This window comes from Podarcis tiliguerta, assembly GCF_965153285.1.
Source record: "Podarcis tiliguerta genome assembly, chromosome: 10".
In the NCBI taxonomy this organism is placed as follows: domain Eukaryota; kingdom Metazoa; phylum Chordata; class Lepidosauria; order Squamata; family Lacertidae; genus Podarcis; species Podarcis tiliguerta.
Genome location: NC_139543.1, coordinates 60,438,847 through 60,460,598, shown reverse-complemented (window position 1 = coordinate 60,460,598; position 21,752 = coordinate 60,438,847). Strand labels below are relative to the sequence as shown.

Sequence of the window (21,752 nt, the reverse complement as noted above, 5' to 3'; positions counted from 1 at the left end):
ATTATGCTGGTTGAAAGACGCAAAGCCAACCAGGTGGCGTGTGAAATTTTGGTCCTGCAAAAATTCCGGGCGGCCTTTCCCTCTGAACACGCGAACCCAAGATCCTCCAGATGTTGCCAGGCCACAACTCCCATCAACCCCCGGGCACTGCCCATGATGGCTGAGACTGATGGGAGTTGGAGTCCAAAATACTGGGGGCGGGGCACCAGGTTGGCAAGTGGTACCTTAGCAAGACATCATACTGTAGCAATGAAAGCAGCTGCGCACTAAGAAAGACTATGGTTTGCCACATATGCCTACCAGCCCTTGTGCTGACACTTTACAACCAAATATTAATGTGGGAAGGGACACGGGTGGCGCTGTGGGTTAAACCACAGAGCCTAGGACTTGCCGATCAGAAGGTCGGCGGTTTAAATCCCTGTGACGGGGTGAGCTCCCGTTGCTCAGTCCCTCCTCCTGCCCACCTAGCAGTTCGAAAGCACGTCAAAGTGCAAGTAGATAAATAGGTACCGCTCCGGCGGGAAGGTAAACAGTGTTTCTGTGCGCTGCTCTGGTTCGCCAGAAGCGACTTAGTCATGCTGGCCACATGACCCGGAAGCTGTACGTCGGCTCCCTTGGCCAATAAAGCAAGATGAGCGCCGCAACCCCAGAGTCGGCCACGACCCAGAGTGGGTCCCTTTACCTTTGTGGGAAACAGGCAGGGGAGAATAATGGTGGGCAGGAATATGAAGACCAGAAAATGGGAAAACCTGAGGCTTTGTAAATGGTGTTGCAATACAACTTACATCATCCCTGACCACTGGGGCTTATGGGGGTTGGAGACCACAGGGTCCTCATCCCCAGTTTCAATTTCTGTACTGTGTAGAACAGAGATAGCCAACGTCCTCTCTAGATGTTGTTGGACTCCAACTCCCATCAGCCCCCACCAACAAGGCCAATTGTGTAAAGGATGATGGGAACTGTAGTCCAACAGCATCTAGATGCCACTAAGCTTTGGTTATCCCTGATGTAGCTGACCTTTATGTATCAACATGGAAAGCAATTTATTCAGAGCTATCGGCTTGACATTAAGCGAGGATGGGAGGGATCCTGTTTTCACAGGCTGCGAAATGCGTATTGTTTCAGCCTCTGAATTTGCTCCCATATCACCATGTGTTCTCACTGAAATCGCTCTCGTGCCACATCTTCTGGATTCAACCCGTATTTGCAAAAACCAAGTTAAATGCAGAGATACTGTACCACTACGGTTTAAGGTAAAGGTAAAGGTACCCCTGCCCGTACGGGCCAGTCTTGACAGACTCTAGGGTTGTGCGCCCATCTCACTCAAGAGGCCAAGGGCCAGCGCTGTCCGAAGACACTTCCGGGTCACGTGGCCAGCGTGACATCGCTGCTCCGGCGAGCCAGAGCCGCACACGGAAACGCCGTTTACCTTCCCGCTAATAAGCGGTCCCTATTTATCTACTTGCACCCAGGGGTGCTTTAGAACTGCTAGGTTGGCAGGCGCTGGGACCGAACAACGGGAGCGCACCCCGCCGCGGGGATTCGAACCGCCGACCTTTCGATCGGCAAGCCCTAGGCACTGAGGCTTTAACCCACAGCGCCACCCGCGTCCCCTCACTACGGTTTACCCAATCACTTATCCAGTTCTTCCTGGATATTCTCTTCCTTGCTTTCAAACTCAGTTCAGCTAAGACTAAAAACAGCTTTAAAGGGTTATCAGCTCAGAGTAAGTGGTTGCGTAAAAGAAGCCCTGCAAGAGAATAATACCAGTTATTTCACCAGGGGGGGGAAACACATCTTAAACTACAAAAGGGCAGTCAGCCCACTATTCAGGCTTCCAGCCAATTCATTAGTCTACTAAACATATATATTTACATACCATAAAACCTCAAAACAGGGTGGTGTGTTGTTGTTGTTGTTGCTTTAGAATGGCAAAGAAGTGGGCCAGCCTTTCTAAGTGTGAGAACACTGTTGCAAACTTAACAAATGGAAGTCCTCCCCTTCATTAGAATATCGTTGACTAGAAGAAAAATGCCTTTCTCGTCAAAGTTAGGATCGAAGGAAAAACTAAAAAACTACAAAAACAGCTTCAAAACACAAGCAAGCAAATGAAAGGCCCATCTGCATTATGCAAATTCCCAGAAACTTATCTACACTGATCTAAAGCAACCGCAGCTAATGTTGCTTGCTTTTTCGTTCTTATTCATCAAAGGAACTCTATAGCAATTTCGCCATGAAAGGTAAAATATTAGGGTCCAGCACGTGAGCTTGCAAACAATCTTTACCTCTTTGCTCTGCAATCCTAATACACTTGCTTCCGGTTAAAGGGCTAAGGCCTTGGTCGTTACTGCTCCAAAACCAGATATATATATATACACAGAGAGAGAAAGGCCACCTAATATAGACACATTCGTGAAAATGGCATATAAAAAAAGGACTTTATATACGTGAAGATGTTAATATCTGTATATTAACTGAAATGGTAAGAGAAATTGGTACTATAATGCTGGTGGGTTTTTATGCCGACCCGTTCTTAAAAAAAATCGCACACTGGCGTAGAAAGATAAAGTGGACCTGAAATTGGGAAATTGAGAAACAGAGAGAAACCCAAACTGACAGATCTCCCCATCCCTAATTGGCCAGCATGTCAAACTGGTTAACATCAGATAGAAAGACCCCATTTCTCAGAAACAAGCCATATATTTTATGTGGGGATTAAAAAAAATTATTATTATTTTTAGGAGACAATTAATGTCGGTTTCCAAATTTTTAATTTTGATTACCAGTAGGTATGGAGAACGGCTCATTTCAGCAGCACCCGAAATTTAAGGGAGAACTTCCCAGAAAGGAAAAATTTGTACAGCAGACAAATTCATGTAAGTGGCACAATTAACACCCTAAACATTGTGGGTCGCTCACGCCCACCACACACTCACAAACAAAATCAAAACACAGACTTCATCAGTGGGTCACTGTTCCAGATGTTTATCCAATTGACACGGCAACCCCCAGCACACACTGCATTTCTTTCAGCACAGCATCTTTATGTACGCGTGTGTGTATTTAAACACCATTTAAAAAGAGCTGAAAGCCTCTACTGTATTTTGACTTCTTTACCTCCAGTAAGGCTATCCTTTAAAAAAAAAAAAAAAAAAGACTTCATGTCACACTTTTAACAAACAGTTTTATTAATTGCCAAACTCCCCCACCCCCACCAACACCTCTCAAATTGTAAGGGCTTAATTTTTTTTTTTTTTAATTACATTTTAATCAATAAAGTGAGCAAAATCAGAACAATGCCTTTGGAATCCATGTCTGCCTTTTCCAAGAATGGGGTAAATCTGTATTTTTTAAATAAATAAAAAACGACAAAAAAAGAGTCTTAAGAAATAAAAATTATAATTAAGCTTTTACTAAATTATATAAAATTATATTTATTTAAAACTATATTTGTTATGTTATACACACATACAAACACACACACACACATATGCAATGTTCAACAATTGTTACCTTAAGCTTCTGTGATTTGTAATGATGATATATTATTTTTTTCATGTAAATTGTTTTGAGGTCACTTGTGTGGGGGAAAGCAGTATATAAGCATGCTAAATAAAAACAGTGGCAAATATTGCCAAAATACACACACACACACACACACACACACACACACACACAAAAAACCACCATCAATCCAAGTTGTTACAAACTGCAATGAAGCTTACAATTTTGATCTAATCCATACACTGCTACAACATGAAGTATTTGTCCTGGGATACACCAAATGTCTATAATATAAGCTACTGTATCACTGCAATCCTATGTACTATATATACACACACCCCTTAGTACAACAAACAATGAGAATGAAGAAGGCAGATGAGAGGGATAAAGGAAGAAACAGATAAGGAGGTATAAAATAGACACTCCTCAGAGAATCCTTTTTTATGACCCCTTAACCTCCCGAAATCCCACTGCTAGGGGGGCAATCAGATGCCAAGATCTGCCAAGGTGAACAGCCTAGGATGAAGTGGATCCCTCGTTCAGCTGGCATGAAGTCCTCAACCCCAGCTCAAATGAAGATACACCTGCAAATTTGCTCATCCCAGCTCAGCTGGGGCCCGGCCCATTGAAGATGGCTGAGCCGAGGCTGTTTAAGCCCCGCAAAAGGGGCATTCCAGGGGCAGGACTTAAGCTGGATTCTCCGCTGGAAACAATATTTTAAAGGCTTGTTTTCCCTCTGCCAGGCTTAGGCAAAGCAGCAGCAGCAGTCCTGCTACTGAATGGGCTTTGGATCGGGTGCTGTGCATAGGATTGCTCCCCAAGCGTAATTCGCCCTGTTTACTCAGTCTCCCATTTCCCTCTCCTTCGCCTGTGTCAAATTTTTAAGACCGCGAGACACTTTGGGGCAGGGACCTCTCATCTCATACTTTTGCAAAGCGCTGTGTTCACCGAGAGCATAAATGCAAAAAAGAAATGAAGGTCGTTAGTTTGCACACTGTACTGCCAGAAAATCCCTTTCAAATCTCTGATCAAGTGTTTACCTGGAAGCCTGGGGCCTAAATTTCAGCTTTCCTTGGTGTGTGGTAGCGGGCATAAAAGGAAGCCATTCACATTAAAAGATGGCAAAAGCTCAGTGATAGATTTCATGTTTCGTATTCATAATGTCAGGTTCAATTCCTACCTGATCCTTTTAACTGGCAATGGGAAATCCCTTTGCTGGAAACCCTAGAGTTGAAGTGGGATTTGTAGTTCAGATGTCGCTGTACTACAACTCCCATTATATCCGGCTACAGAGGTTGGTGGAGTCCAACCCACAAATTTGCCCTAGAGAGCTGCTGTGAGTCAGAGTACAACAATACTGGGCTTGATGGACAAAACAAGGCTGACCTGCCAGAAAGGAACTTGTGGTGAACTCATAATATGGAAACCAAACAATACAAGCAACGATATCTGCCCACATTTTCCCATCACTAAGCCTATCTTCAAGCTTCCCTGCCACCTATTTGAAATTGCCAGATCCTTGGAAGCAACAGCCTGCCATGGTACGTCTGTTAAGATATCATGTATGGATGGCATAGTACCAATAATAGTCATTTGCACAATGCAGCTTTCAAGCCCAGCCATGGGAAATCAAACCTAAGATCAAATGCTAGGAATGCAGGAAGTTGTGTTATACCGACCCAGACGACTCAATATTGTCTGCACTGACTGCCAGTAGCTCTCTAACTGGAGACGCAGCAGACTGAAATCACCTGTGTGCAAAGCAGTTGTTCTACCACTGAACAAAAAAGAAAGATAATGCTATTCTAGGCTGCATCAACAGAAGTGCAGTCTCCAGGTTAAGGGAGGTAATAGGACCGCTCTATCCTGCCTTGGTCAGACCACACCTGTAGTATTGTGTCCAGTTCTGGGCACCACAATTTAAGAAGGATATTGACAAGCTGGAACATTTGCAGAGGAGGACAACCAAGATGATCAGAGGTCTGGAGACCAAGCCTTATGAGGAACGGTTGAGAGAGTTGGGAATGTTTGGCCTGGAAAAGAGGAGACTGAGAAAAGATAGGGTAAAGGTAAATATAAAGGGACCCCTGATCGTTGGGTCCAGTCGCAGACGACTCTGGGGTTGCGGCGCTCATCTCGCTTTATTGGCCAAGGGAGCCGGTGTACAGCTTCCGGGTCATGTGGCCAGCATGACTATGCTGCTTCTGGTGAACCCAGAGCAGCACACGGAAACGCCATTTACCTTCCCGCCAGAGCAGTACCTATTTATCTACTTGCACTTTTTGACGTGCTTTCAAACTGCTAGGTTGGCAGGAGCTGGGACTGAGCAACGGGAGCTCACCCCGTCGCAGGGATTTGAACTGCCGACCTTCTGATCGGCAAGCCCTAGGCTCTGTGGTTTAACCCACAGCACCACCCGCGTCCCTGTATAGCCATCTTCAAATATCTAAAGGGAAGGATGGAGCAAGCTTGTTTTCTCCTGCCCCGGAGGCAACGGCTTCAAGTTACAAGAAAAGAGATTCTGACTAAACATCAGGGATAACTTTCTGACAGTGAGAGCTGTTCAACAGTGGAACGGTCTCCCTCGGTGGTGGTGGACTCTCCTTCCATGGAGGTTTTTAAGCAGAGGTTGGATGGCCATCTGTCATGGAGGCTTCAGTTGAGATTCCTGCATTGCAGGGGGGTGAACTCTTAAGACCCCTTCAAACTCTACAATTCTATGAGTCTATGATGACGCTTCCACATATCACATCCCCATCCACAACTAAGCCCAAACACTGCATTTGCTTGCATTCCTCCTTGTTAGTTTTGGTTCTACCATTCCAATCCTCGCTCTCTTCTTTTCCCCCGTTGTCAAGCTTCAGATGAGACCTAGACAATTTGTGACAAGCCACGGGGACAGCAGCCCACCAGCCAGGTACTGTGACCGGCCAAATGTCCGGCAATGTCCTTCTCTGGTGATCCCAGGCAGGTATCACAACCAGGAACCTCAGCAAACTCACAAAAAGGGCTGCATTCGATTTGAGGAGTCACAGCTACGATAGGCTTAGTTTCAATTGCAATTTCCTTCAGACAGGGACCCTTCCTTGTTTCTTCCTGTAATGCACCACAAACCTTGATGCTAAGAGTAAATATATAGGGGAGGCGGGGAGACAAAAACACTTCCAGCTGCAGGTGTAAATTTCAAAAGCAGAATTACCTCTGCCGAATCTACTTGTGTGGATGGCAAATCCAAAGCCCATGAGTGGTTAGTGGCAATAATTCATTACATCTTTGCTCTTCCTACTTTTTGGTTGAAACCTTTCGCAAAAACTTGCTGCAGATGAACACAATTAGATGCTGAACAATGCAACCATCCCTTGTGCCTCGTTTTGCGACTACGGCCTCTGCTCCTCAAAATGCATGTACCGTGGCATACAGAAAATAATTCCAGCATCACTGTTCATCGTAAGGAAGGAATCACAGTCTTTTCAGATTTCAGATCTCCCGACCCTCCTCAAGTTAGAAAAGTACACTTAAAAGTCAACTTTTCGGCCCATTCAAAAACAATCATTTATCAAAAGAACATTATAATCTATACTTAATTAGCGTGACAGTGTAGGTTTTCTTTTTAGGGAATGTAGTCCTCATTTCAAGAGGGCAATGGAATTCAAATTAGAAGAAAATGTGGCCATCCTGCAGTAACACTGTTATTTCAATCACTTGTGCATATTGTTTTCCTGACTATTCAGATTCAGACCCTGAACTTTTTGTATGTACTATGCAGTAAAATCCAGTTGTTTCACAGGCCTGAAAGAGTTGCCATATCACAAGGTGGGGTTTTTTGTTTGTTTGTTTTTGTGGGGGTGTCATCTTTAAGACTGCATCTTTCTCTACCTCCTACGAACATTCACTTTCAAATAATAAATGTTTTTTTACAAAAATACACCAAGGCACACATTTTGCCATTGTACCCTCATCCTCTATATAGGGCTAACACCGACGGTGCTGATTCTCAATGCAGGATTTTCATATTTTAAAACCAATATTTACAAAACCTTGTGTGTGTATTTGTGGTGCTGGGGCGGGGGGGGGGGGGGAGGCACAATTTACAAATCTAAATCAATGAGTTTAAAGTATAATTTAAATACTGTACTACACTATGAATGCAGCATTTAGCAGAGGTCTGTTCATAACCCACAATTATCCATTTCTTCCCTTTGCAAATGACAAGTCTGTTTTGCGGTCAACAAGCTGAAAGGAACAAGTCGCTTTAGAATTCCTGAAGATGTAAGCGGCAGCGATTCGAGTTCTCTGTATCTGTATCGATCAGCGACCCTCAAAAATGTCCTGCAAACTCATAAACTATAAGCCACTCAACAGCACTGCTGTTTGACACCTCTCATTTCATGCCTCTTGTATCCTTAACTCCATACATTATGAAATAAGGCGATCTCAGAAGCTGCTGTAAGCAAATGACAGCAGCCGGAATAGAGTTTAACAGACCACATTGAAGTGATTAAATACAAACATGTTTTCTCGAAAGTCACCGTTATCTAAAGTGCTACAGAAAGTAGTGGGAAGGTCCTGGCAGTAGCACATTAAAATTTCAAAACAAAATAAAGCTCGAATCACCTGCCATTCAATAAGAGTCTCTTTCGACATAATTTATTTTTTAAAAAAAATAATATGGGGTTTCACGCTTTAACATGCTTCACATAACACGGCAAAGCACAGGAATCCAGGTCAGTTTCCCAAGTTTTTCTTCATGTTGTTTTCACTTTGAAAGTGTGCTGAATATAAATTTTATTCCAGAATTTTTTTTAACAAATTGCACTTGTGGCAAATTAAACCTCAAAGATGTATAGCTGAGAAAATGTCCCAAGCAACCACAAAACCATGTAAATCTACCCAATCCAAGAGGAGTGAGGGGGGGGGGGGAACCCTGCGATCCACACCAAATGGTTTGATGTCATTGCCTGGAAAATAACCACTTTTGCTTCCAAGGACACAAAAATATCCCCTTTGGTTGACAATACTAAACTTTATCCGCACAGAGTTAACTAGCACCTGACACCAAGCACATTTCAATGAGGGGGGAAATCCCATGGGTTTAACTGATCTTACTTCCAAGTAAGTCGGTTTTGGATCTCAGGCTACCTAATGCCTCACCCCTTGATTCGGAAACAATTCCTAGGAAGTAAGTCTCATTAAAAATAACTGAGAATTGCTTCCACACTACATTATTAAGATTTGGGTGCAATACTGAAAGAGTTCGTGCCACGACGAAAGAAGACATCACCCCTGCAGAATGTACTGAAAAATATTATTCCATCTTGCCATCTGGGTGAACTAAACAACAAACCGCTTATACTGTACTTGGATTAAATAGGACTACCAAGACTGGTTCTTAGCATGCTAAGTGAAAGGCTCATGAACTGAGCTTGCTTGCAAGTACAGCTGTGATCCTATACACATTTACTTGAAGTTCAGTGTGGCTTACTTCCAAGAAAACATGTTGAGGCTCAAGCTTAGGATCACTTAGGATCTGGACCTTGGTGTCTTCAAAATCCATGGGTAAGAACTTTAAATGCTCGAAAACAGAGTTAAATGTGAATACCTCAGCTCCACTGAGTTGTGTATCGCACTGCAGGTCTTTTTTAAAAAAGCAATTCAGGCTAACTCAAATGCAATGTTATGTTTCCAGGGTGTTTATTTTCAACATTTCCCCTTGTTTCACAAAGAAACTCAGTTTCTACACAGATTTCCACAAGTTACGGAAAAGTTTCCAAAACATCTTAACCTTCCGATTCCCACAACGTTTTCTTTTTCTGCAGCCAAACTCAAATAAATAGAAGCTGCGCATCCACTGTAAAAAATAAATAAAAATGAGGCGATACTGGACAGAATGTAAGCTGTCTCATCTGCAGAATCCAAAATGCAAGATTAAAAGGTAGGTGTGCAAAAGTGGCAGCTGCGCCATTATGGGCCTCAAAGTTAAAAGGATGCATTCAAACTATTCGGCACGAAACATGGCCCAAACATAACAGCACTGAACATCTGTTCTTTCTGTAATGAAGACATGCCTTAAAGGAACACTGGACATTAAAACAGCAACATCTCTAGGACTCCAATGTGCACAGAACTGTACAGATGAAGAACAGCAACGACACTTTTCTTTAAAAAGAAAAATCATACGAACATCTGTTTTCCCAGTTCCCAGCTGAGCAATTATTCTCCGCATCATCTTCGGAGAGAGATTTTAAATTATGCAATGCACATGGTCACCCACACAACAGAATATGGTCCTGTCCAAAACAAAAGCCAAAAAAAATGCAAGAGGAGGAACGCGAAGGGCCAAACGGTTGTCGAAATGTCTGGTCCCTTCTGCGTCAGTGCCTTTTTAAATTACTATTCTGGGATGCCGAGAACCGTGGTTTCTGCTTTCAAGGGAGAACTGGGATGGCGAGTGCAAAAAAAAAAGTTTGAACGCGTAGAAGTTTCCTTCCCAAAGTTGCGCGCGTCCCTTGCCAAGAATAAAAAGCAGCAGTGGGCTTTTGCAAAAGTCTCTTTTCTCTCTCACTCCTGCTCCCCATCCCGCCCACACACACCTCTCTCCATCCAAGAGCCCCTCTCCCATCCCCTCGCCCATCTCCCCTTACCTGCTCTCGGGGGATGCAAGGCAAGGAGGTCCTGCGATGGGACTTATTGCCGCAGCCAGCCATCTCGGCGGAGATCATCGAACTGGATCTCCTCCTGCGCTTAAAAACCGGCACCTCTTCCTTGGCCGGCCGGGCAGCAGCAGCAGCAGCAGCGCCACAGCCCGCTCCTTCCGCCCCTTCGGTGCCTTCCTCCTCCTCCTCCGCCTCCTCCTGTTTCCCGGCGGCGCGGCGGCGGCGCAAGGCGTGGCGCGCGTAGCCTGCGCCAAGGATGCCCAGCAAGGCGAGCAGATAAGCCAGGTAAGGTCTCCAAGGCGCGCGGATGCTCTCCAGCGAGGCGAGCGAGGCGATCCGCAGGGCGCTAGTCAAGGCGATCATGAGCACGCCGTGGCGGAGCCGCAGCGCCAGCCATGTCCCGCCGGCCAAGCAGCCCAGCACCACCCCAGTGGCGGCCAGCGAGAGCAGGCGCTCCTCCCCGGGGGCCAAGGCCAGCTGGGCGAGCGCTTCCCCAACGCAGCAGGCAGCCACGAGCAGCGCCGCCGTGCGCAAGCGGACCCCGGCGCGCAGCAAGGCCCAGCCCAGCCAGAAATAGGCGGCCAGGAGGAGGCAGCACAGCGCCGAGCCCGGGATCGGGGGCCAGCTCGCACCTGGGCCGGGCGCCCCGTCGCCCTCAGCGGCCTCTCCTCCTCCTCCTCCTCCTTCTTCCGCCTCTTCCTCTCCGGCGCTGCGCACCAAGCGGGTCCCGAGCGCCAAGAGCAGAGCCAGCGAGCCTGCGCCCAGAGCGCAGGAAAGTTTGCAGCACGTCCAGACCTTGGGAAGAGCCTCTTCTTCGCCACTCCTCCAGCCTCCTACCCGATGGGGATGATGGTCATTCTTCTCCTTGCTGCTGCTCTCCACTTCCTCCGGCCCAGCAGAGGAGCAGCAGCCGTTGCAACCGGCGCCTAAGGCTCCCTCTGCCGCCGCTGCAGACGGAGAGTTTTTCTCCTCGCCCGAGCTCCAGCTGCCTTGGCTTCGGACCCTGCTCGCACAGTCGCTGCTCCCAGCCATAGCGAGAGGTCTTTTCCTTCTCTCCCTTCCCACTTTCTCTCCAGGTGGGGGAGGAAATGCAACTCCCAACCCCTTCCCACCCCACCTAATACTTTTATTTGCTAAGTTTTCCACGCGCGCAAGTATAGCGATGTCCCCAAACAGCGCCCTTGCAAGGGGAGGGAATTACCAAAAAAAGTGTCCCGAAATATATTTTCCCCCTACTCCCCTAAAAACAAAAGCCAAGCTGAAGTAGGTTTGAGGGGCTACGTGCAAAAGAAGCGAGTGTTGTTGCTGTAAAAGTGGAAACAATGGTAATTCAGGAGGAGTTGGGCTCCAGAGGGTTGTAACGCGTATCAAAGGGTTTGGGAAATCCAGTCTCCTCCAGCCCAGGTTTTGTTCTGTTTTTTGAAAGAAGGCAACCCAAGACCCTAAGTATTGCAGAAGGCTGGCCAGGCGTGGGGCTTTCTATATCCGGGAGGGCTGCAGGCTGGTGCTCCTCTTAGGCCATGGGTGCTGCGGGGCGCCCTCGCCGCTCGGCCCGGGGAGGAGGCGCGCAGGGCGGGCGGGCCGGAGGCTGCCGCTGCTGCTGGGAATTCCTTTCCTCTCCCGCCGCCTTTCTTCCCCGCGCCTCCGCCGCCGCCGCTTCCTTGGTGTTGCCGCTCCGCGCGCCTTTCTCACTCCGCCTTCCTGCTGGGGCGATCCTTGCCGGCGGGGTCCCGAGCAGAAGCCGCCGATCGCCGCCGCCCCCCATGGCTGGGGACGAGGAGGAGGCGGCTGCCGCTCATCGCAGGAGCCGAAGGTGGGGGAACGGCAGCCGATGCAAAGCGGGAAAGTTTTGGAGGGCTGCGCAGGAGAGCAAGCCCCAGACGGGGGGTGGGGGTGGAGAAACCTCTTCCTCCTTCGCTTAGCGCGGTGCCTTTGCAAAACGAAAAGGTCCCGCTGAGATCGGCGAGCCGCGAAGAAGAAAGCTCGAGCGAGCAGACCTGGCGAGGATTTTCTAGCCTCTTTCTTCCTCCAAAGAGAGGGTCGGTGGGAGGAAGGGGGCTCGGAGAGGAAAGGCGTTAGCCCCCGCCCCTCTTTTCCCCCTCTCTCCTTTTCGTGCAAGCGTGCACCAGCTCCTGTTCGAGAGGGGAGGGAGCGAGAGGATCGGGCAGTGTTTGCTGCTAGTCTTTGCACTGCTCTGCAAACCGGGTGAGTGAGGAACTAAAGGAGAGAGAGAGAGAGACTCAGATAGCACATGGGTTTCCCGTTGGTTGGCACCTCCACCACAGCCTTCAGGCAGCGAGCACCTCGTGGTGCTGCTGCTACAGGTCACAGTCAAATTACCTTGTCCTAAGCACTCCTACTCTTGGGAAGGAAGGCCTGGCATGTTCAGGTTGTACTAACCATGTGTGGGATCGGGGCTTATCATCACAGATCCACACACCTGGAGAGTATTTACACACTTTTTGGTGGGGGGTTGTTTCTGTGCAATTGTGCTTGGGCATTGCTTTCAGTGCCAACTGGCAAAGCTTTCTGCAAAGGATGCCCATTTATTTTGACAGGCGTCTGCACCTCCACACTCTGCACAAGACAGGCCTGCAAGGAAAAGGGGTGCAAATAACTGTGTGCAATGTTTGATTAGTAAGTTCCACAGGTGTAGAGTATAGACAGGACTGCGCAGCATCTCTAGAAATACATACTCTACACACAGGGCTCACTTGGCACAGGGTTGCAGCTGCAGCAGGGCATTTGCCTGCCCTCTTCCCAAGAATTAAGCCCGTAATCAGGCCAGTGGCCCGCCTAGTCCAGCAACCTGTTCTTGCAGTAGCCGGTCTAGGTGCTTATGGGGAGTGCAAACAGCATCTGAGTGCAACAGGCCTCTCAGTTCCCAGCAATTCATACTCCACACGTCCTTCCACAGTGGGGACATTGGTTTCCAGGTGGGAGATGATCACGGTGTGGATTTGCCAAGTGTGCCTTCTTCCTCCTAGCACCTTTCTCCCTTGCGTCCTGAGTTCGAGTGTCTTCAAAGCCCATGACACCTTTAGTAAAGGCTGTTCTCCAACTGGAGCGCTCGCAGGCAAGTGTTTCCTAATTGTTGGTGTTTATACTACATTTTTTTAGATTTGCCTTGAGACAATCTTTAATCCTCTTTTGTTGACCCACCAGCATTACGCTTTCCATTTTTAAGTTCGGAATAGAGTAGTTGCTTTGGAAGATGATAATCAGGCATCCACACAACATGACCAGTCCAACGAAGTTGATGTTGAAGATGCATTGCTTTGACACTGGTGATATTTGCCTTTTCCAGTACACTGGCAATAGTTCACCTGTCTTCCCAAGTGATGTGTAAAAATTTTCAGAGACGCCATTGATGGAATCTTTCAAGGAGTTGGAGATGGTGTTTATAAGTGGCCCATGTTTCACAAGCATACAGTAAGGTTGGTAGTACAATAGCTTTGTAAACAAGCAGTTTGGTTTCCCTGAAAATGTCCTGGTCCTCAAACACTCTGCACTTCAATCTGGAGAAACCCACACTCGCAGAACTCAGGCGATGCTGGATTTCGGCATCAATTTTGACCCTTGTGGAAAGATAACTGCCTAGGTCAGAGAAATGATCAGCATTTCCAACATTACACCATTGAGTTGGATTTGAGTTGGAGTTGGACTTGGGGACCAATCCAACAAATCCCGAAGTTCTAGTGTTTTGACAGAGGGGTGAACTTTTATTTCTCCATAACATGCATAATTCTGTGCTCTTCTATCATGTCCCCTCTTCCTCACCTTTCCTCTAACCCAGTCTTTCTCAACCTGTTGGTCTCCAGATGTTGTTGAACTACAACTCCCATCACCCCTAGCTGGCATCAGAGATGATGGGAGTTGAAGTTCAACAACATCTGGGGACCCACAGGTTGAGAACCGCTGTGTCTAACCTAAGAAGCCCCAAATGACATAACCTTTCCTTAAAGGCATGTAGCTTCATCTCCAGGAAGCAAGCCCACAAGAAGAGCTCTGCTGCAACAGGCCAAAGGCCAATCTAGTCTATTTCAAGTGACGATGATACCGCTTTATATGTACAGAATAGAAGGGGGCTAAGCATATTTTATATTTCAGCACAGAATCTTGAAACATTCTGAATGCCAAACATTTTTTGCAGAGCATCATTTGTATGAACAGTGAGCAGAATGTGACCCCGAACTGCTTAGTTTTACAAAGGGACGTGCTGGATTCTTTTTTTGGACAGGATGAACTTGAACTAGTTAAATGAACTTTATAAAGGCTCTGTTCCTTTTTCAGTGGTACCATTTTAACTAAACTGGAGAACCACAGCCTTCCATCCCTTAAAGGTTTGGGGCACATGCATGCGTAATAGAACCTTTCCTGCAAGTCCCGAAACACACGGTCGTTTGTTGTTTGCAGGCCTAAAGACCTTCATTCTCACAGCCACAGTCTAGGTCAACAGAGAGTAGCAATATATTTAGCACGAAACCACAGAGGGGGGGAACCTATTTGCCAGCTTGGGAACACTGAAAGCTAAGGAATCGGCCGATCGGAGAAGGGAAATTCTCTGGCCTTTCCACCCCGCAAAATAAATCTCTGGTTTTAAGATTTCAAGGTAGTTTCAGCGTCTTAATATTTATTTGTGTCTGTCTGAGGTTTTATGCCTTGTTCACTGTCTGACCCTGTTGGGTTAAAAGGACAAGAGGGGAATATGCATCTGTTCTGCTAGATGCTGTCAGAGGGCATCGTCTTAAATCGTGACTTTCCACAACCATAAGAGACAGCGGCAATGGAGCAGAAAGTGGAGGTGTAAAATAATTCCCAGCGCACTTGCAGCCAACATGTTTGTCGCTAGCAGCTTTCAGAACACCTTGGGATGGCGCTGTGGAACTGAGCACTAGCTGGATCCGGTTTTTCAGGAAAGCGGGATTCTGAAAAGGGTGTCCCAAAGTTTCCTGGAGGAGCGGGATCAACTCCCCTTTGAGGAAAGGTTAAAATACCAGCAATTCCCCAGGTGCGCATGATCAGCACATGCACTCCTGCAGATGCATGCAACATTTTCAGCGCTGAAAGGGAGCAGAAACGGAGGCCAAATGGGTGGTAGCAGAATGCAGGAACCCCCGCTCACATGTCCTGATGATGCACGTGGCAGCTAGGAAAATAATAATAATAAAGGTAAAGGTAAAGGTACCCCTGCCCGTACGGGCCAGTCTTGACAGACTCTAGGGTTGTGCGCCTATCTCACTCAAGAGGCCGGGGGCCAGCGCTGTCCGAAGACACTTCCAGGTCACGTGGCCAGCGTGACCTCACTGCTCTGGCGAGCCAGAGCCACACACGGAAACGCCGTTTACCTTCCCGCTAGTAAGCGGTCCCTATTTATCTACTTGCACCCGAGAGTGCTTTCGAACTGCTAGGTTGGCAGGCGCTGGGACCGAACAACGGGAGCGCACCCCGCCGTGGGGATTCGAACCGCTGACCTTTCGATCAGCAAGTCCTAGGCGCTGAGGCTTTAACCCACAGCGCCACCCGTGTCCCTAAGAATAATAATAATAATAATAATAATAATAATAATAATAATAATAATTTATTATTTATACCCCGCCCATCTGGCTGGGTTTCCCCAGCCACTCTGGGCGGCTTCCAACAGAACACTAAAATACGATAACCTATTAAACATTAAAATCTTCCCTAAACAGGGCTGCCTTCAGATATCTTCTAAAAGTCTGGTACAGTGGTACCTCGGGTTAAGTACTTAATTCTTTCCGGAGGTCCTTTCTTAACCTGAAACTGTTCTTAACCTGAAGCACCACTTTAACTAATGGGGCCACCTGCTGCCGCCACAGCACTGCTGCGTGATTTCTGTTCTCATCCTGAAGCAAAGTTCTTAACCTGACGTACTATTTCTGGGTTAGCGGAGTCTGTAACCTGAATCGTATGTAACCTGAAGCGTATGTAACCCGAGGTACCAGTGTAGTTGTTGTTCTCTTTGACATCTGATGGGAGGGCATTCCACAGGGCAGGTGCCACTACTGAGAAGGCCCTCTGCCTGGTTCCCTGTAACTTGGCTTCTCGCAGCGAGGCCAGAAGGCCCTCGGCGCTGGAACTCAGTGTCCGGGCAGAACGATGGGTGTGGAGACTCTCCTTCACGTAGTCCTCCTCCTGTGCAAGTGGGGATTCCCCTGTATTAGGGGCTTTTTAGTTTAGGTGGGAGGCGAGCAATGGGGAGCAAAACTTGTGAATCCCATTATGTGTGAAGAAAGTGGGTAGAGATGTTTTTCTCCTTCCTAATACTAGAACCTAGCACCATCCAATGACACTGAATGTTTGGAGATTAAGGGCAGACACAAAAACTTCTTCACATGGCTAGTGAACTATGGAACTGGCTGCTTCTTGATGGAGTGATGGCCGCCAACCGGTGGTTTTAAAATTTGTGAGGATAAGGCTGTTAATGTCTCTAGCTGTTATGGCTGTGAGCTCCTTCTGGTATCGGAGGGCAGTAGGCCTCTGAATACCAGTTATTGGGAATTGCAGGTGGGGAGAGTAGTATTGTTCTCAAGTCCTGTTTATGTGCTTTCCAGGAACATCTGGTTGGCCACTGTGATAGCAGGATGCTAGATTTGGTGGGCCTTTGGCCTGACCCAACAGAGCTCCTCTTAAGCTATTTGCCTGTACCAAAGAGCCTGGATCTTTGCAATGGTTCCACACGGATTGTTCAGTAAGGATAAATCAGATTTAAGAGGCCATTTCACATATTATACAGAGGTCAAGCTGGGTTTGCCACCTGGTTTAAAATCTCTGCCTGATCACATCTCCTGGCTGTGCAGAAAGAGGATTGTCACAGCCACACATTGCATTTAAGACCTTAGCAGGCAAAGCAGAAGGTTCCTAGCTTGAGTCTGGGTGACTCTCAGGAATGCATAAGAAATGTGTCCCACCCGAAAAAGGAAAGTGGAAAGTACACATGAAAGCTCTTCCTGTTGTTCTGTACCCAGAGGCAAAACTTTAAAAAGTTACTACTCTGTATTTGGGAAAACCAGTACAGCCTAAGTGACTCAGGGATTGTCTTTAGCCATTTTGCCAAGTATGGATGTTATTCATTCAGATTTAGTCATAGCAGGGTTTGGGGGGGGGGGGTTACGTTTTTTTAAAGCCAAAGAGGCCCCTGGAGAGGCTTGCAAAGATCAGTAGTGAAACAGTCCCTGCTCTCAGCTTACAATCTTAAAAAACATAGCACACAAGGAAAGGTGGTGTGGAGGGAAGAGGAAAAAAAAGAAAGCTCAGACATTGTTCTTTTTTCTTTTTTTTTTTTTTTAAAGTAACTGGGATAAGAAACCAGTCAGGTAGGCTGATGGAACGGCTGCCATTAGGTGACAGTTCAGGAACAACAAAAGACACTGATCTCCCACAGGTCTGTTTATCATCTCCTCCTGCTCTGCATCTCAATAAAAAGGCTGCCAGCTACTGACACTTGTACTACAGTGCAGGCTGAACCATTGGGTAAAGAGGACACTGCTTCACCAAGCTCATTCTGCACTGGCTGTCAGCCCTGTCTGTCACCTTCCTCCTCAGTATCAGTGCAGGGAGGAGGGTGGAGACAAAGCGACAATAAATTAGCCTCACCTATTGTTGGCTCTGACTGTACCTCCCTCCTTCCCTACTGGGCACCAGCCACCACTATACCGTATTTTTTGCTCTATAAGACTCACTTTTTCCCTCCTAAAAAGTAAGGGGAAATGTGTGTACGTCTTATGGAGCGAATGCAGGCTGCGCAGCTATCCCAGAAGCCAGAACAGCAAGAGGGATCACTGCTTTCACTGCACAGCGATCCCTCTTGCTGTTCTGGCTTCTGAGATTCAGAATATTTTTTTTCTTGTTTTCCTTCTCCAAAAACTAGGTGCGTCTTGTGGTCTGGTGCGTCTTATAGAGCGAAAAATACGGTAGTAATTTGGGAACTAGGTGCTAACTCTGGGCAACTCGACTTCAGATGCATATTAATTTCTTTGAAAAAGAGTGCTATTTTTCATTAACACTTTGATCAATATCCTATTCTTTTCTTTCAAGCAAGCAACAGCGTGAGATGGGTGTGATGATGAGTATACTCACTGATCACAGAGGATCATCTGTTTTTACTTGCCAGTGCAAATACAATCATGTTGCCCCAGAAATTGCTGTGAACTAATGTAAAGCCGGCAAGTGTGAATATTTTATGTGGAGAATAATGCTAGGCCCAGAAAACCCGGGAAGGAAAGAAACACACTATTCAAATAATTTAAGTTTGGCACTATTGAGGTTACGGAATTCTGCCTTATCAAATGCAAGGAGCTTCTACTCTAAATACAGTTCGCTGTGCGTTTCACCGCTGTCTTTTAAGATAAGTCAAAAGCACTCCCTCGCCAAGACATACAGAAATTTGCGATCCATCTAGCCAAGTCCAGCCCATCAAGGGGAGGCACCTCAGTTCCAGGGGCCAAACATTCATCTCTAGGCCTTTCTCTCTCTCTGCCCCCCAATCTCTCCCCCAGGGCACACCCTTTGCTGGCACTGCACAACACCCTAAGTGTTTTTTTCCAGGGTTCCAAGTTTATTTATTTATTCAAATTTGTAGATCTCACAGTGGCTCGCGACATAAAAATACAAGATGAAAACACATAACCAAAACAAGAACGAAAAACCGCAAGCCAATAACCCCCCACCGCTCCCACAAACACATTTAGAAGAGTATAGAATGTTAATCGTATTTCATTCATTTATTAAATTTGCACAGTTGTGCAGGCCAGCTTGTGACCATACAATTGGTGTACCAAATCAATTCCCCAGGTACAAATAGAGGCATTCACGGCAGCTGCCACTGCTACAAAAAAAAAACTCCCCCAAACCTCTGAATGCATTGAAGTTCTGACATTATTCAGAAGCGCTCAAAGTGCAAGGGACACTTCAACTAGTTTCCAATGGCATGGGAGTAAGCAGAGGTGTTTACAAGACAATCCTGTGCACAACTACTGCAGCGAGTTCAGTGAATCCTGCTACCAGGTATGTAGGCTGCAACTTTAATACTTGCTACAATGGCCTGATGGCGGCTGTTTGGCCCCAGGACTCTTCCCACTCTTTCCCCCAGACCACATCACTATGCTGCTTCATATCTCCATTCAGCAGCAACAGCGCTGCATGGAGATGCCAGTTGGGAAACAGAATACTTTCCTTGCCCTGGGCTCCAGCAATCCATGCTATGCCACAGCCTCACAGGGTGTTTGTGGGGAAAACCACGTACACTGCCTTGAGCTCCTTGGAGAAAAGGGCACTACAGTGGTACCTCTGGTTAAGTACTTAATTCATTCTGGAGGTCCGTTCTTAACCTGAAACTGTTCTTAACCTGAACCTGAAGCACCACTTTAGCTAATGGGGCCTTCTGTTGCTGCCACGCCGCCGGAGCACAATTTCTCTTCTCATCCTGAAGCAAAGTTCTTAACCCGAGGTACTATTTCTGAGTTAGTGGAGTCTGTAACCTGAAGCATATGTAACTTGAGGTACCGCAGTATGTAAATGTAAGAAATAAAACAAAGAGCTGCCTATTCAGCATGTGAATATTGCCCTGAAATTCACATCACAATGTCAGGGATGAGAAATAACCCCCCCCCCCCCCGGCAGGCTCAAATGCCTAGCTTTTATGTTTTACAGTCCAAGACTCTAGTCCAGTTCCTTTTGTCAGCTGGCTTGAAGATACTCTCCTCCATGCATGTTTCTTGTGAACCACCCTGTGATGTCCAGGTGAAGGGTGGTATAGAATTTGATGATGATGACGATGATGACAATGAACTAAAGACCTTGTGGAAGGAGGAGTGTGAAGGTATACAGAAGTGTACATATGGTTAATTTGAATATGCTATTATTGAATATTATTGAATATGTAAATTACTGAATATGGTATACCCAATGTATCCGCTGCCTGGGGGGTTTCACTGTTTGTGTTTTGGTGGTTGGTAAAAATAATATACCGTGTTTTTCGCACCATAGGACGCACTGGACAATAGGACACAACTTGTTTTAGAGGGTGGAGAACAAGAAAAAAAAAATCTCCCCCTCTCTGCCCAGCGCCCCTTCAGCAAAGCGGCAGGAGGCGCTGCGCAGAGAGGGGGAGAATTTTCCCCCTCTTGTTTTTCCGTGCTAAAACAAGGTGCCATTTAAGGTGCGTTCAGGCGGCTACCTTGGAAGCCTGGAGAGCGAGAGGTGTTGGTGTGCACCGACCCCTCTCGCTCTCCAGGCTTCAGGTTCCTTTCGACCTGCTCTTTGGGGTTGGCGGGGGGAAGCCCCTGCCAGCCCCAAAGAGCAGGTCAGGGAGCAGTGGAAAGGCGCAGCGGAGAGGCTCCTGCCATAGCCGCGTGTCACCTCTCCAGCCGGGAGAGGGTCGTGGGGGGCTTCTTTAGCGTCACCTCTCCAGCCGGGAGAGGGTCACGGGGCTATGGCGTCTTCGCTCCATAGGACGCACACACATTTCCCCTTCATTTTTGAAGGGGAAAAAGTGCGTCCTATAGAGCGAAAAATACGGTATATATTTAAAAAATGACAATGAACTTAGCTTGCACTGGCAGCAAGTACTATACAGTCATACTTCATGTTGCGTCTGCTTCAGGTTACATGTTTTCATGTTGCGCCCTGCAGCAACCCAGAAGTACCGGAATGGTTGTGCCGCTCGCGCATGTGCAGAAGCACTAAATTGTGCCATGCGCAAATGCGGCACTTCAGCTTATGTCAGTTCCATGTTATGGATGGGCCTCCGGAACAGATCCCGTCTGTAACATGAGGTTCCACTGTATGTAACTTATCTTTATCTACAGGTAGACACAGGATGGGCCTCAGCCCTTCAATGGACCTTTCGGAGCCGAGTCTGAAACGGCTTCTCTTACAGTCTGTTGTGCCTCCGTGCTGGGAATTGACTGTGATAACGCCGCGTGATGTTTACCAATGTGTAGCGCGGAACTCATTGCCAGTTACTCCTTATCGCATGTTATGACGATCACACTTGAAAGAAATGCTATCAGACAAACCACGATTGTTTTTTAAATATTTGCGTATGTGCATTAGGTTTTTATCACTTGTTTGCTGTGCATGGCTATTTATAAGCACTATCAGCCTCTTGCCAGGGCACCTCGGAAAGCGACGCCTATTTTGTATATGTGCGATTATTACAGGAATACGATTACAGGCTGATAGTCGCTGCCTGAGGCAGCATTGTCCTGACCTGTGGAAGGCAATGGCAAATGACCTAACGTCCCTGGAGAGGTTATCCCACAGGTATCACTTGAAGCAGGGTGTCCACTGCTGACAGTACAGACCTGCAGCCAAAGACATGGCCAGTCAGTTAGAAACAATACTGACCATATTGATGCAGTAATAAGTTCTGCTACAGGGTTTCCCAAACTTGGGTCTCCAGCTGTTTTTGGACTACAACTCCCATCATCCCTAGCCAGCATGACCAGCGGTCAGGGATGATGGGAATTGTAGTCCAAAACAGCTGGAGACCCAAGTTTAGGAAACCCTGTTCTACTGAATTGAGTGAGCCTTACTCCCAGGGAAGCGCAGTTTGGTTTGCAGCCTTAAACT

At 47.0% G+C, this 21,752-nt stretch overlaps 1 protein-coding gene across 3 annotated transcripts in view; it reads right to left on the bottom strand.

Moving 5' to 3' along the window:
- Nucleotides 1-12,802, bottom strand: part of PDE3A (phosphodiesterase 3A) — a 276,633-nt gene extending 263,831 nt beyond the window's left edge. For all 3 annotated transcript variants that reach the window (XR_014502600.1, XM_083401870.1, XM_083401871.1), the window contains exon 1: nucleotides 10,146-12,802. Coding sequence is in view for 2 of the 3 variants with exons in the window: in XM_083401870.1 (XP_083257996.1) it covers nucleotides 10,146-11,189 (1,044 nt within the window). In the remaining variant the exon portion in view is untranslated. The remainder of the gene's footprint in view (nucleotides 1-10,145) is intronic.
- Between the last annotated feature and the right edge of the window lie 8,950 nt (nucleotides 12,803-21,752).